Here is a 13,668-nt window from a genome sequence, read left to right on the forward strand (position 1 = left end):
TACAGCGCATCAGAATTCATTGAACTGAATAAATAATGCATAATAAAGAAATAAGAGCAATAAATCTATGGAGCAAAATATGGGACCATTCTTTCAACAGGACATTATCATAAGATGCCACTGTCTAGTAAGGTTCTTCATAAGATTTCTATCTTGCAAGAGGCTCCTCTCAGCCAACTGTAACATAGTATGAAGTGAAACTATGTAGGGGCAGGTATAGCTTGTCTACAAAGTAGTAGGCTTCACAAGCTCAAAGAATGGGACTGCAAGGTACTGTCTCCTGTAGCCACCCTCTCTACCAAATTCCAAGCCGTCTCTGCAAGGCTAGGTCAAATGTTCACCTAGCAATGTTCTTATGGCATCATCTCCTTTGTGCCTTAAAAGTGGAAAGAAAAAGTCGCAAACTATGTGTTTGTTGACTTTTACAAAAAATGGTTGCATGTCTCGGATTTCACACAGTCCTCGCCACTTTCCCTAAAGGGTGTGTGGCAAGGGTGGGAAAGGACCGCGGCCAGCCACCCCGACCAATGTATCTTCATTTATGCCAGCTTTCTGTAACAAATGAAGCCAATTTAAGCGCACGGCCTGCAGAAGGATGCGCCTAATTTGCGCCCACTAAATGTGGTGCATCTTACAACAATGTAGGGGATATCAAGACCAGCACACAAAGCGCTGGTCTTCGTAAATATTCCCCTATGTCTTAATACCTTAATCAGCCAACATCGATCCCGGACTTCACTAATGCTCTTGCAATGGAATGGATGTTAAATGCTGGATACCTGTTGTATGTGCACTTGGCAGCTGAAGGCATCTGTGTTGGTTCCATGTTCATATGTGTTCACATTGCTGAGAAAAATGATGTTTTAATATATGCAAATCAGCCTCTAGGAGCAACGGGGGCGTTGTCATTACACCTAGAGGCTCTGCTCTCTCAACTGCCGCCTCTTCTGCACTATAAATGACAGGGCCAAGCATGATCCAGTTTACACTGCCTGGCCCTGTCAATCCAAGTGCAAAGGGTGCAGCAGTTGCACAGAGAGCTGAACCTCTAGGAGTAACAGTAACGTTGCTCCTAGAGGCTCATTTGCATATAATAAAACATCATTTTTCTCAGCAATGCGGGCACATGTGAACATGGGACCAACACAGATGCCAGGAGCACATGCAACAGGTCAGCCAGTGTCATAGGTACAGATCTGCTGACAGATGCCCTTTAAGGGTACAGCTACATCAGGCAAATATGCTAAAGATTTTGAACAGCAGAATTATGTGTGAAAAATAGCCAGCATTTACAGTCGCAGCAAAGTAGGTGAGACTTATAAAGACTTCATCCACACGCTGTGGAAAATTTCTGCAATGGAATTTGCATTAAACTTGTCATGCGGCACAGATTTGAAATGCACAGCATTTGAATTTCTGCTGATGATTTCGGATGTGGATTCCACCCTTTTGCATTGCAGAGGATGAGATCTGAGACAAACCTCTGACATTTGCGCTATGACTTTTGCATCAAATTGCGCACCATTTGTTGTGGATCGTGTTATTATGGAATTCCGTCAGATATATAGCCCGTGATCATACCCAACATGGCAACATGCACACAGTGTACATTATTAGGTTAGGGCCACACTGTCAGGCTTGCTAAAGCAGTTTTTGAAGCCGAAATCAGGAGTGGATTATAAAAGGGGAAAATATATACAGAGACAGATAAAGACTTTTTTTTATTTTTTATTTCAGTCCTGGTTTTCACACTTCTAAAACTGCATCAAGAACCCTAACCACGTGGCTGTACCCTAATACCGTACCAGTTAAGTAGATGAGATTTCCCAAATCTCATCTTAAGGCTCTATTACACAGGCAGATTATTATTAGGATGATCGCTAACGAGTGTTCATATGAACACTTGTTAGCGATCATCTGGCAGTGTAATACTGCCGGCGATTACCAGACGAATGATAAAAAAAATCCTGGTTTGCCAGCGGTAGATCATGCCATGCAATAGGTGCTCTGCTGCCGACAAACAGACAGTATAGGGACGAGCGATGCATTAGCGATCACTCGTCCCTATACTGAGGAGGAGATCAGGAGCACAGCTATAGGGGGTGCAGAGGTAGCAGTCTCTACCATGCCCAGGAGCCTGAGGGGGCCCAAAGACCCTAGTGCTGCATAAGAAGACACCGAAAGTTAAGTTTATCAAGTTACACCTCTGGCTGGAGGGAAGGGGTTAGGTCAAAATTTGCTGGGGGGGGCGTCAAGCAACAGGAAGGCTATTTGCTTTCCTGACCCTGGCCACAAAATACTGAGGGAAGGGGGCCCAAGCTGAAGTCTTGCATCAGAGCCCACGAGCCTTTATCTACATCCCTGGAGGAGATTGCTGCATGTTATAGCAGCAGTCTTCTCCTCTAGTGAGCAGGCGGTTGACAGGAGGGAACGCTTCTCTCCCAAAAATCATCTGCTCTATCTGCCTATGTAACGCTAAGTTCACTACACCGTTTAGATTTCCGTTCTTCTGATCCGTCAGAAGAAGAGAGAAAAAAAACAAAAACAGTATCCTATAAAACAGAAATGCCCAACCTGCGGCCCTCCAGATGTTGCAAAACTGCAACTCCCAGTATGCCCGGACAGACTACAGCTATCAGCCTACAGCCGGGCATGATAGGAGTCGTAGTTTTACAACAGCTGGAGGGCCGCAGGTTGAGCATCCCTCCTATAAAATAATAAAAAACTGATTCTGTTGCATCAATTTTTTTTAGATGGAAACATAAGTACTCACGCAGGACTTTTTTTCTCGTCTAAAAAACTGATCTCCGACGGAAATGGCTCAAACGGATGACAATTGATGCAACAGGATCTGTTTTTTGTTTTTTTACAGGATGCAGTTTTTTTTTTCTCTCTCTCTTCAGAAGAACGGAAAGGTAAATGGCGATGTGAACTCAGCCTAATAGGGCCCTATCACTGTGCAGAAATTATCCACTTGAAAATTGACCTGCAGTGCCACAACCCGGGTTGTATCCCGGTCCGCAAAACGGACAAGAATAAGACATGTTCTATCTTCTTGCAGGCCGTGGAGTGGACATACAGATGTCCGGATCTTTTGTGGCCCCATTTAAATAAATGGGTCTGCATCCGATCCACAAAAAAAAAAAGGGATCGGATGCAGGCCGAACATACGGCTGTGTGCATGAGGCCCAAGACTGGGCAAATTATTTGCACATCCACATTGCGTCTGATGAAATAACAGCTCCGAAAGTCTCACTAGGAAAAGGCCACAATCTGCCAATAAGAAATAATAGACGTTGAAACTTCAAGATAAAGACAAAATATAGGGCATGTTCTTTCTAGTTAAAACTTTGAGAATTATTTGTCTGGTGAACTCCAGGAAGTCATTTTCTCACACCATGCGTTTGTTTAACCAACTGAAATTGGTTGTAAGCATTTAATACCACTTTTTCTCCTTGCCTTGATTTTAATGCTGTCATGCAGGGTGAAACCAACGAGATTTCCCAGTAATTCACCCTGGAGGTTATACAATAAATGAAGGAAAAAAGAGGAAAATAAACTGAGCATTTCTTTTATACTGGGGGAACAGGCAATAAAAAGCAACTTTATTAAAAAGCATTACTATTTCCTTACAACATTTTACTAGCCAGGGCAGAACATTGCTCTGGGTGACTATTTTAACAGCTATTATTGAAAAATCTGTTCAGTGGGTGTGGAGGGCCAAGCCTAGGTCACCGGAGTCCGTCAGAATCTGTGGGTGGTAGGGGAAGGACTCATCAGCCAAAGGCCTTATACAAATTTAATTCAAGAACCATGAACATTATTGAAGCAATTTCAAGGATTCGAGCAGCATTAATCTAGAACAGCGATTACAATAAAAAAGGATTTGTCTTCTCCTGACAGTATTAAAAGCAGCAGTTAGTGGTCAGACACGTAATGTAATAGATAGAGTGATTCAGATGACAACCCTTAGATTTATTGTAAAGTGATGGTCTCATACTTTGTGAATAGGAAATGCTTCTGGAGTGCATAAAATCAAGTTTAGAGGGGGGATAAAGGGAAATGGGCTAGTGATTGGGAAAATTAAACCCCTGTTTTCATCCGTTTTTTCATATAGCTTGATAGGATAGAAAGGCATTAAAATGGTTCATGTTTGAAGGCTTAACATATTGGATTCTGAAATTTGCTTGTGATCGCCCTGATATAACTTGGTAAGGATGCTGCCTGGCTGGCTTCTTAGGATTTTCATTGAAATGCAGCTACAAGATGATGACCAAGAGCCTTCGGAGCGGTTATTTAGGTTCCCAGTGGGAATGTATGCAGATTATTTGATTTAGCCACGTGCCAACTGAATTTTTTTTTTATTATCCCTTTACCTTTTGGAGAAGTGGATGTTTCAGCTGTTTGGTGGCCAGACGTGGTTTGATTTACAACCCATGCTGCAATTGGATGAGGAAGACAAAAGAGTGAAGAACCAACTTTCGGAGAATGAAATGTGCTTGTGGTGGAAGCAGTTTCCTTTACTGATACAACATGATGGGGGATTCAGAGCTCATCTACCCATAATGGGTTGTTACATGTGCTAGGCCTTGTTAGGAAAAAGTAGCCGGACTGGAATTAGGATATTTTTGTTTCCATGGGGAGTATGGATATCATTAGGGGGGGGGGGGGGGGACAGCAAAACTGCTGATAAAGGTCCAGAGAAATAATTTGAACAAACTCCTCAATTCAACCGTACCCTATGAAAGCTTAGAATTAGCTAATATGTCCAAGTTAGGCTACTTTCACATCTGCGTTTTTGCTGGATCCAGCAGGGTTCAGCAAAAACGCTCCCGTTAGGATAATACAACCATCTACATCCGTTAAGAATGGATCCGGTTGTATTATCTTTAAAATGGCCATCATGGATCCACAGCAAAAACATTGTAAGCCAATGGACACCAGATCAGTTTTCTTTTGTGTCCGAGACAATGGATTTGGCACCATTGCGTTTCATGCCGGATCCCTCTTGCTCCGCATCCCACGGTGCACTCAAAAATGCTGCTTGCAGCGTTTTTCTGTCCGGTATGGGAACGGAAACCAAATGGAACAAAATGCATTCTGGTACACTCTGTTCCATTCAGTTTTGTCCCCATTGACAATGACTAGGGACAAAACAGAAGCGTTTTCCTCCGGTGTTGAGATCCTATGATGGATCTCAATAACAGAAAGGAAAAATGCTGATGTGAAAATAGCCTTAATAAAAGTAATAATTTGTGTCTGACGGAGCAGGCAATTATTGGGATTGTTCCTTCCCAATGATTGCCTGCTCATTAGTGGAGGAAAGAGGTACATTTACATGCAGCAATCACCTCCACTGTATGGGGACGATTGATGGCTACTGCCACCACTCATCCTCATTCAGATTTATTGTTTCTGAGCAGCAGATCACTGTTTACACAGCACAATGATTTTGGGGTCTGCATAAATGATAATCTCATCCAATCAAATAGCATTTTACTTGTTCATTGGGTGATCTGCGGCACTTTTGCTCAGCCAGATAATCGGGAACAAGCATCCATACTAACAAGCGTTGAGCAATGCGGAGGTCTTTCCAAAGTTTCAGCAAATATCACAAGACTTACTTCGTGTCACCTCTATTATGTGTCACTTGGTTGATTTGCATAAATTACTGTTTTAAAATACAAAACTGGACTCAGCTTTATTAATGAGACAAGAAGCACAGTTTGGCTTCATATTTTGATAAGTAATTTATGAGAATAAACAAAGCGACACATGATAGAGGCGAGATGAAGTAAGTCTTGTGATATTTGCTGAAACTTCAAAAAGACCTCTACGGAGGCAATACATTTTACAATAGGACAGAGCTGATATTCTTAATTAAGTTTTTAAAATAACTGGGTCCAGATGGCTGCTGCCATCTCTTGTCCCCTACAAAATTATTGTTCCTGGGCAGCAGAGTGCTGTTTAGACAGGACGATCTGAAGGCTGGAAATGATGATTGAAGTTTTCGCACCTCAGATCATTTCACACTATGAATGAGCATTTCTCTCGTTCATCAGGTGATCCGCGGCCATCGGGCTGTGTAAATCCAGCTTTAGTCTCTTGTTTCCCTCCCAAAGGTTGTAATATCCCACTTCTATGTCTCAAGTGCCAAACTCTGGTCACTGTGCGTGAATAGGACGATAACCAGATCTTTATGTGGTCCTACCTTTATGTCATCCCCCTAAACACGAGCAAACCAAATACATAAAACAGATGGAGCTGGTGAAGGCCTTGATCATAATGCCGTACGGAGCTCAAATATATCTGACAGTATCCCCGTAAAAAAGGAGGCCACATATACCATTATAGTCTATTACCCCAGTGGGGATCATTTATTTTTTACTTTTTAATCTATTTCAAATCATTTTTCGTTACAACATTCATATAACATCAAATTTCTTTATTAATACCCTTCCAACCCTCCCAATTTCCCTGATGCATAGTCCTCTCCTGGGAGGAAAGGATAAAAAAAAGTGGGGATCATTAGCTCTTCTCTCTATTGCATACGCTATGGCCAATTTAATAGAAAGCCATTTAACCTATGTTTATGGAGTTGCAGAGGAAACTCGTGCATGACATTTGCATGTTGTTCTTAAGATTTTGTTGCCCCTGGAGGGAGTTGCAGCCAATCAAGCATACTATACCCCAAGGCCCCTTTCACACAAGCAAATTTCCCATGCGGGTGCGATACGTGACGTGAACACACTGCACCCGCACTGACTCCTGACCCATTCATTTCAATGGGTCTGTGTACATGACAATTTTTTTGCCTGCATCAGTTCTGCGTTGCGTGAGAATCGCAGCATGTTCTATATTCTGCGTTTTTCACACAGCCCTTGCCCCGTAGAAATAAATGGCGCTTCAGTGAAAAACACATTGCATCCGGATCTAACCTGAATGCAGTCCGGGTGCAATGCGTTTTTAAATGATGGTAGTTAGGAGATGTTATTAGGAGATGTTGTAGAAAAATGCATCAAGGCCTCATGCACACGACCGTTGTTTGGGTCTGCATCCGAGCCGCCGTTTTGGCGGCTCGGATGCGGACCCATTCACTTCAATGGGGCCGCAAAAGGTCCGTTCCGCAGCCCCGCTAAAAAAATATAGCATGTCCTATTCTTGTCAGCGCTTTGCAGACGAGAATAGGCATTTATGTTGCCAGCGCCCATTCCGTTACCGCGAATTTGTGGACCGCAAAAAACGGCACAGTCGTGTGCATGAGGCCTAAAACTGATAGCATCCGTGCGGAACAACTGAAACACTGAATGCAAATGCAGACTGAACTTGCTTGCGAAATGGTGCGAGTTTCACTGAATGCACCCTGAACGCATCCTGACAATCCGTATCGTTCGTGTGAAAGAGGCTTAGGCCCTAACGCTGGGTTCACACCTGAGCGTTTTACAGCGCGTTCCTACGCGCTGTAAAACGCACAACAGGCAAGAACCAATGATTCCCTATGGGAATGGTTCTCACCTGGGCGTTTTACAGCGCGTACGATCGCGCTGTAAAACGCCCGACGCTCAAACAAGTGCTTGAGCTTTTTTGGGCGTTTGTCGCGCATTCCCGCACATAGATATTCGGGAACGCGCGACAATGTGTGCACCCCTGTCTCTGTATGCGCTATTGTAAACGCCCGTACAATCGCGCATACAGAGCGCTCGTTTCAGAACGCTCAGGTGTGAACCCAGCGTAAACCGTCATGCTGCTTTTTGCTCCCCATTGACTGAATGTTGATGACCACACCCTACAGAAAAAAATAAAAATAAATTGGAAACCTGTTTAGAAAAGCAATTAGCCAAAACCCATTTTAAATCCATTTTAATGTTTAAATACACGTCTAAAAAATAGAAATATAATGCAAAGGTTTTACATTTATTAATTTAAAAATATACAGTATAATACATTTCCCAGCGATACATTTCCCAGCGATACATTCCCAGCTGGAGCGCTTACAGAAATGCATTTACAAGTCATATTTTAATTACCATCAGGATTGGTTCACAAATATACACCTTTTATCTGTATGTGCAAACTTATAGCAAAATGTCAAAAAATACTAATTAAAAGTAGCTCCCTAAAAACAAACCTTTTAATAAATGCTTATTTGAAATGTATTACATTTACATATGCAAAAAGATATGCAAAAATATGCTCTCTCTGATAATTATAGTTTGAAACCAGTAGCTGTGTTGCTTAAAATGTTACTGTGTACTGTATTTAATATTCCTTGTTAAAATTAATGACTTGCAATGGAAATCATGTATAACTATACAGCATAAAAAGACGAGAAATCCTTCATAAACAACTCAAATCGTGAACTTAGAAAGGGGATTTCAGCAAGTTTGTTAGACTAGAGAGATCACAATCACGGGGTAGTTACTCTGACCATAGGGGATAGTTTACTAAATAGTTGGAGGGATGAGAGAAGATGGCTATGGATCGGTCATAGTACTGTCTAAATTCACTTCATTGCAACTCTAAAAACACAATTGTCCTCAAATATTCAAAGGGGTTGTGCCACATGTTGAGGTTATCCCCTGGATAACTAACTGATTGGTGGGGTCTGACTGCTGAGACCCTCAACGATCCATACAACGGTGTTTCCATTCCTGCTGATCTGATGGAGCGGCAGGTTGGGCATGCACCCTGCCCTCCATTCATTCATCATGGCACTGTCAGAGGTACAGCCCATAGAGAATAAATGGAGCGGAGGGGCAGATGCTGGACATTAGGGGAATGGGAACCCGTTCTCAGGATCAGTGGGGGTCCCCGTGGTCAGACACCCACCAGTTAGTTGTCCCCTATCCTGTGGATAGGGGATAATGTCAAAACTTGGCACAACCCCTTTATATATAGAATGTATTACTAATTGTCACTGATTATTCTGCATGTGCATAGTTTGGTCTTTGATGTAACAAATATCTTATAATGTTAATTTTGTGTTCACCATTTACACATTTTGGGTCCAAAAACTCAAACCTTTCCAGTTGGCCGGCCATCATATGAATTTAATGAGCTCTATGAATGATGCAAGTTTATGTTTACGAAGAAAACAATAGGAAGAACTGGACACAAGAACCAGGAGAATGGAGGTCTCGGCAGTTCAGACAATACTGTATGCTAGTTGGCTAGCATGATTAAAGGGTTATTCCACCTTATATTGAAATATGATGGGTATCTTCAGGGATAACACTGTTGGGGTCATTGAGCTTACCTATATGGTAATATTTTGTATATTTTTTTTATAATATTTAATCATTTTTTAACTTATCATGTGGGTCATGTACCATGGGCCATGTGTACTCTAAGCCTTAAGGCCCCTTTCACACGGGCGAGTATTCCACGCGGATGCGATGCGTGAGTTGAACGCATTGCACCCCCACTGAATTCCGTCATTTCTATGGGGCTGTTCACATGAGGGGTGATTTTCACGCATCACTTATGCTTTATTTTGTGCGTTTTTCACGTAACGCAGGCCCCATAGAAATGAATGGGGTTGCGTGAAAATCGCAAGCATCCGCAAGCAACTGCAGATGCGGTGCGATTTTCACGCACGGTTGCTAGGAGACGATCTGGATGGAGACCCGATCATTATTAGTTTCCCTTATAACATTGTTATAAGGGAAAATAATAGCATTCTGAATACAGAATGCATAGTAAAATAGCGCTGGAGGGGTTAAAAAATTAAAATTTAACTCGCCTTAATCCACTTGCTCGCGCAGCCCGGCATCTCTTCTGTCTGTCTTCTGTGCTGTGTGGAGGAACAGGACCTGTGGTGATGTCACTCTGGTCATCACATGATCCATCACCATGGTAAAAGATCATGTAACGGATCATGTGATGACCGGAGTGACGTCACCACAGGTCCTGTTCCTCCACACAGCTAAGATGAAGACAGAAGGAGATGCCGGCTTCGCGATCAAGTGGACTAAGGTGAGTTAAATTTTTATTTTATTTTTTTAACCCCTCCAGCGCTATTTTACTATGCATTCTGTATTCAGAATGCTATTATTTTCCCTTATAACCATGTTATAAGGGAAAATAATACAATCTACAGAACACCGATCCCAAGCCCGAACTTCTGTGAAGAAGTTCGGGTTTGGGTACCAAACATGCGCGATTTTTCTCACGCAAGTGCAAAACGCATTACAATGTTTTGCACTCGCGCTGAATAATCGTGCGTGTTACCGCAACGCACCCGCACATTTTCCCGCAACGCCCGTGTGAAAGAGGCCTAAGACTTTTACTCTGCATTTAAAATACAACATTATTATGGTCTCATGCATATAACAGATGTGTGCATAGGGCCCGCACATGGAGACCGTATGGCACTGTGGAGCTATAAGTGCTCTGTAGATCACCATATGGCACAGTATTATGGAGATACTACTTCTAGAATATTTCTGCAGCACAGCATGTGGCGGAGCGTTCAGTATGTCACCAAAGACTTCTATGGGTGCTGTATTACATGGAGTACGATTTAGCGCTTATATGGATTTGTAATATGGTGCATGAAGTCTAATGGCTGTTTTGGAATAAGTGCCATCATCAGATAAAAAGGCGTTACAATTCTACAAACACATTTAAAAATTGAATAAGGAATATAAAACTCAATAGACTGCCTAAGTTTATATAATGATACGTCAGGGCAGCCCATATTTTCTATGTTCTTTTCATACATTTTGCCGTCTGCGTTCTAGCATATGGATAGTAAATACATGTTTGAGATCCTGTAGGTTATTATGTGGTGTTTTAGTATACAAACACAATCATGTGGCATCTCAGCGCAGACAAATGGATATTGTGCTAACACCCACTCGAAATGTACATGGCGAGCACAGACCCTATCGTGACGGCAGATTTGAATGTGGTCCAGTTTACTGCTTAACATTAAATTGAGGTAAATCCAATGATTTCATTTTTAATAATGTAAATGTAATTTGTTCAGTCTATATCGACACAAAAGGAAATATTTGGATGGTGAGCGGTTTGGGGGATTTCTACATATAATTATTTTAAGCTACTCAGCCTTGTGTGTGTCCTATTAATATGAAGCCAAACTGCCAGCAGGGGAGAGCTGCATCCAGTCCAGAAGCTAAATGACTCACTGAAAATCAATCTGTTTTCCCCTCTGCCTCTGGGTTTTCTTTGGGTTCTGTCCTGACTTTCCTCCAGTTATAGCGAGAGTTTAAGGCTTAGGGCATCTTTTGGTATGACTGCCGTCTGTCTTTCTGACTCTGTTCTGTTCATCACAGGCATTGAGGAATTGTGAGCAACTGGACTCCGGTGTCTGACCCTTACACGTTCCTCCACAGATCTGGCCTTGATGGAATAAGATGAAATCTTGGCTTTATTGTATTGGTCGCTGCAGTAGCAAAGAAAACACCTGGATAAAATTTAAAAACAAATATATAAGCAAAATATACATAAAAATAATCTTGCAAAAGAACATATTACGGTTAATGATAAAAAGGAATCCTAATTTAATGACATCATCATTCAATTACAGACTCCACCGGTCAGAAAAAAGGTATCTCAGGTTAGGGATTAGTTTGTAACTAAAGCATACACAAAATTTTCTATTAAACTGAATTGCAGGTTCTCCCATATGCTACAAGCTCCCTTTTATGGTAAAACTATATCTCATACATCTAAGTCCTTATTTGGATGGGCTTCTTGTATCCATGTTTTGGAGGCCATGCTCCAGTACACAGGGGCGGACTGGGAACTTAAAGCGGCCCTGGAAAAAATACTAAAAGAGCCCCATTTTGTAATTGGGTCCAAATTGATGGAAGGCAGGGCCAACAATACTATATTGTGGCACATTATACCACCTCAACAGAGCCAAATACCACAGTCCATCACAAAATACTGCCGGCAGCACAAGATACATCCCCAAAAACTTCCACTGGCCGTCCGTGAGGAGGGCCCAGGCAGCTTCCTGGGCATCGGCCCACCGGGAAATTTCCCTGTAAGGTCTATGGCCAATCCACCCCTGCCAGTAGACCAATCAGGTGTGCAGGTTAAACAAGTGAAGTAGAACCAAAGAACAGGGGGATGCTTAGGTGTTACATACTGTATGCAATACAGACAATGACGGATTCTAATATGCATGGAGCAAAGACTTCATTCACATTGCAGTTTTATTGTGATCCCCTGCTTATCCCCTCCCCCAATTCCAAAAACATTGTGGTTTGATCAGTTTTTGCTGTAAATCATGGAAAACCTCTCACAAAATTGCTTTGTGCAATTATGTGCAGACAAACCCTTGCTCACATGATTATGGAATTACAGGTTCTTAAGCTAAAGGGAAGAGTTGCAAAGAGGAAGAGGAGGAGCGTGTAAATAGCTCTATAAATGTATGGGGTGTGATCTGTGGTCTGTATTAGTTTTGGGGGGTAGTCTAGGGTGTCTAAATTTACAGGGTCTAGGTTGGGGGTCTATTTAGGGTGTCTGGTCAATGGTCTGATTTGGGTCTGTATTTGTTTAGCAGGACTTGGGACTTTAATATTTTATATATTTTTTTCTTTTGGGGGGGGGTACAGTTTTTTTTTTACAAGATTTGATCTGGAGTCTGAATATATTTTTGTGAATAGAGAGGCTGGCGGTGGCTGCAGTAGTGTAGGGTCAAAAAGGTCTTGGCAGCAACTCTGTAGTCAACAGGAGTAGCCATCATGGTAGTCTGGGATAGCTGAAGAGGAAAAGTAAACAATGTATACAATCAGAGAACACAATTGCATTTTGCAAAAACTCTCCATGTAGGCCAAGCCTAATTGACAACTGGGTGGATGTGTACCTACAGTCAGATACTGTCAGCGATGATTGTGTAGGGACATAGCCCTTTCACAAAGAAAATGGTAATGTCCAGTTGTCAAAGGTTGCAGGAAAAGGTGGGTATGTCTATAGACACAGTGTGGCAGGGTACTAGTGGGGAGGAATAGGGCCGCGGATAGGTTTTATAACAGCACAGAACCTATGGTCTACACATTTATTGTTGAATATGCAATTATAAATAGGTAACTCATCTAAATGAGGTCTAAAGGTGACCATAGAAAGTTCAGCTCTATTTAAATGATCATAAGGATAAAATATTCTTTAGTAAGACCAGTTGCAATACCCCAGACCTGGGGGTATCTGCAAACTTTGCTCTGTTATGTAATGTTTGCATTGTACACCAGCAAGTGAGGCATGGTTGGAATCAGGGATGGGGCTAACCATTCTTTGTAGGATTGGGATAGATCTACTCAGGACTGGTGCAAGGATTTTTGCCACCCTAGGCAAAAGCTAATTTTGCCGCCCCCTTCACTTCACCTATTGACCACGCCGTTTGACCCGCCCCTTTTTTGTCGGCCACCTATTTATACAGACTGTACCCTTCATTGTGGTAAGGCCATGTTTTCTCCCTCCAGCTACATACCATGTTATTCACAGATCCCCATAAATGTCATCCACAGATCCCCACAAGTGACATATTCACAGATCCCCACAAGTGTCACCCACAGATCCCCACAAGTGTCACCCACAGATCCCCACAAGTGTCACCCACAGACCCCCACAAGTGTCACCCACAGACCCCACAAGTGTCACCCACAGATCCCCACAAGTGTCACCCACAGATCCCCACAA

At 42.3% G+C, this 13,668-nt stretch overlaps 1 protein-coding gene across 1 annotated transcript in view; it reads right to left on the reverse strand.

The window, feature by feature from the left end:
- Positions 1–10,172: 10,172 nt before the first annotated feature.
- The window catches only part of LOC122943543, a 633,637-nt gene continuing 630,141 nt past the window's right edge, over positions 10,173–13,668 (reverse strand). The window contains exon 5 of the mRNA XM_044301358.1: positions 10,173–11,428. Coding sequence (XP_044157293.1) covers positions 11,218–11,428 — 211 coding nt within the window. The 3' untranslated portion in view covers positions 10,173–11,217. The remainder of the gene's footprint in view (positions 11,429–13,668) is intronic.

Source organism: Bufo gargarizans, chromosome 7 (genome assembly GCF_014858855.1).
Source record: "Bufo gargarizans isolate SCDJY-AF-19 chromosome 7, ASM1485885v1, whole genome shotgun sequence".
Classification (NCBI taxonomy): Eukaryota; Metazoa; Chordata; class Amphibia; order Anura; family Bufonidae; genus Bufo; species Bufo gargarizans.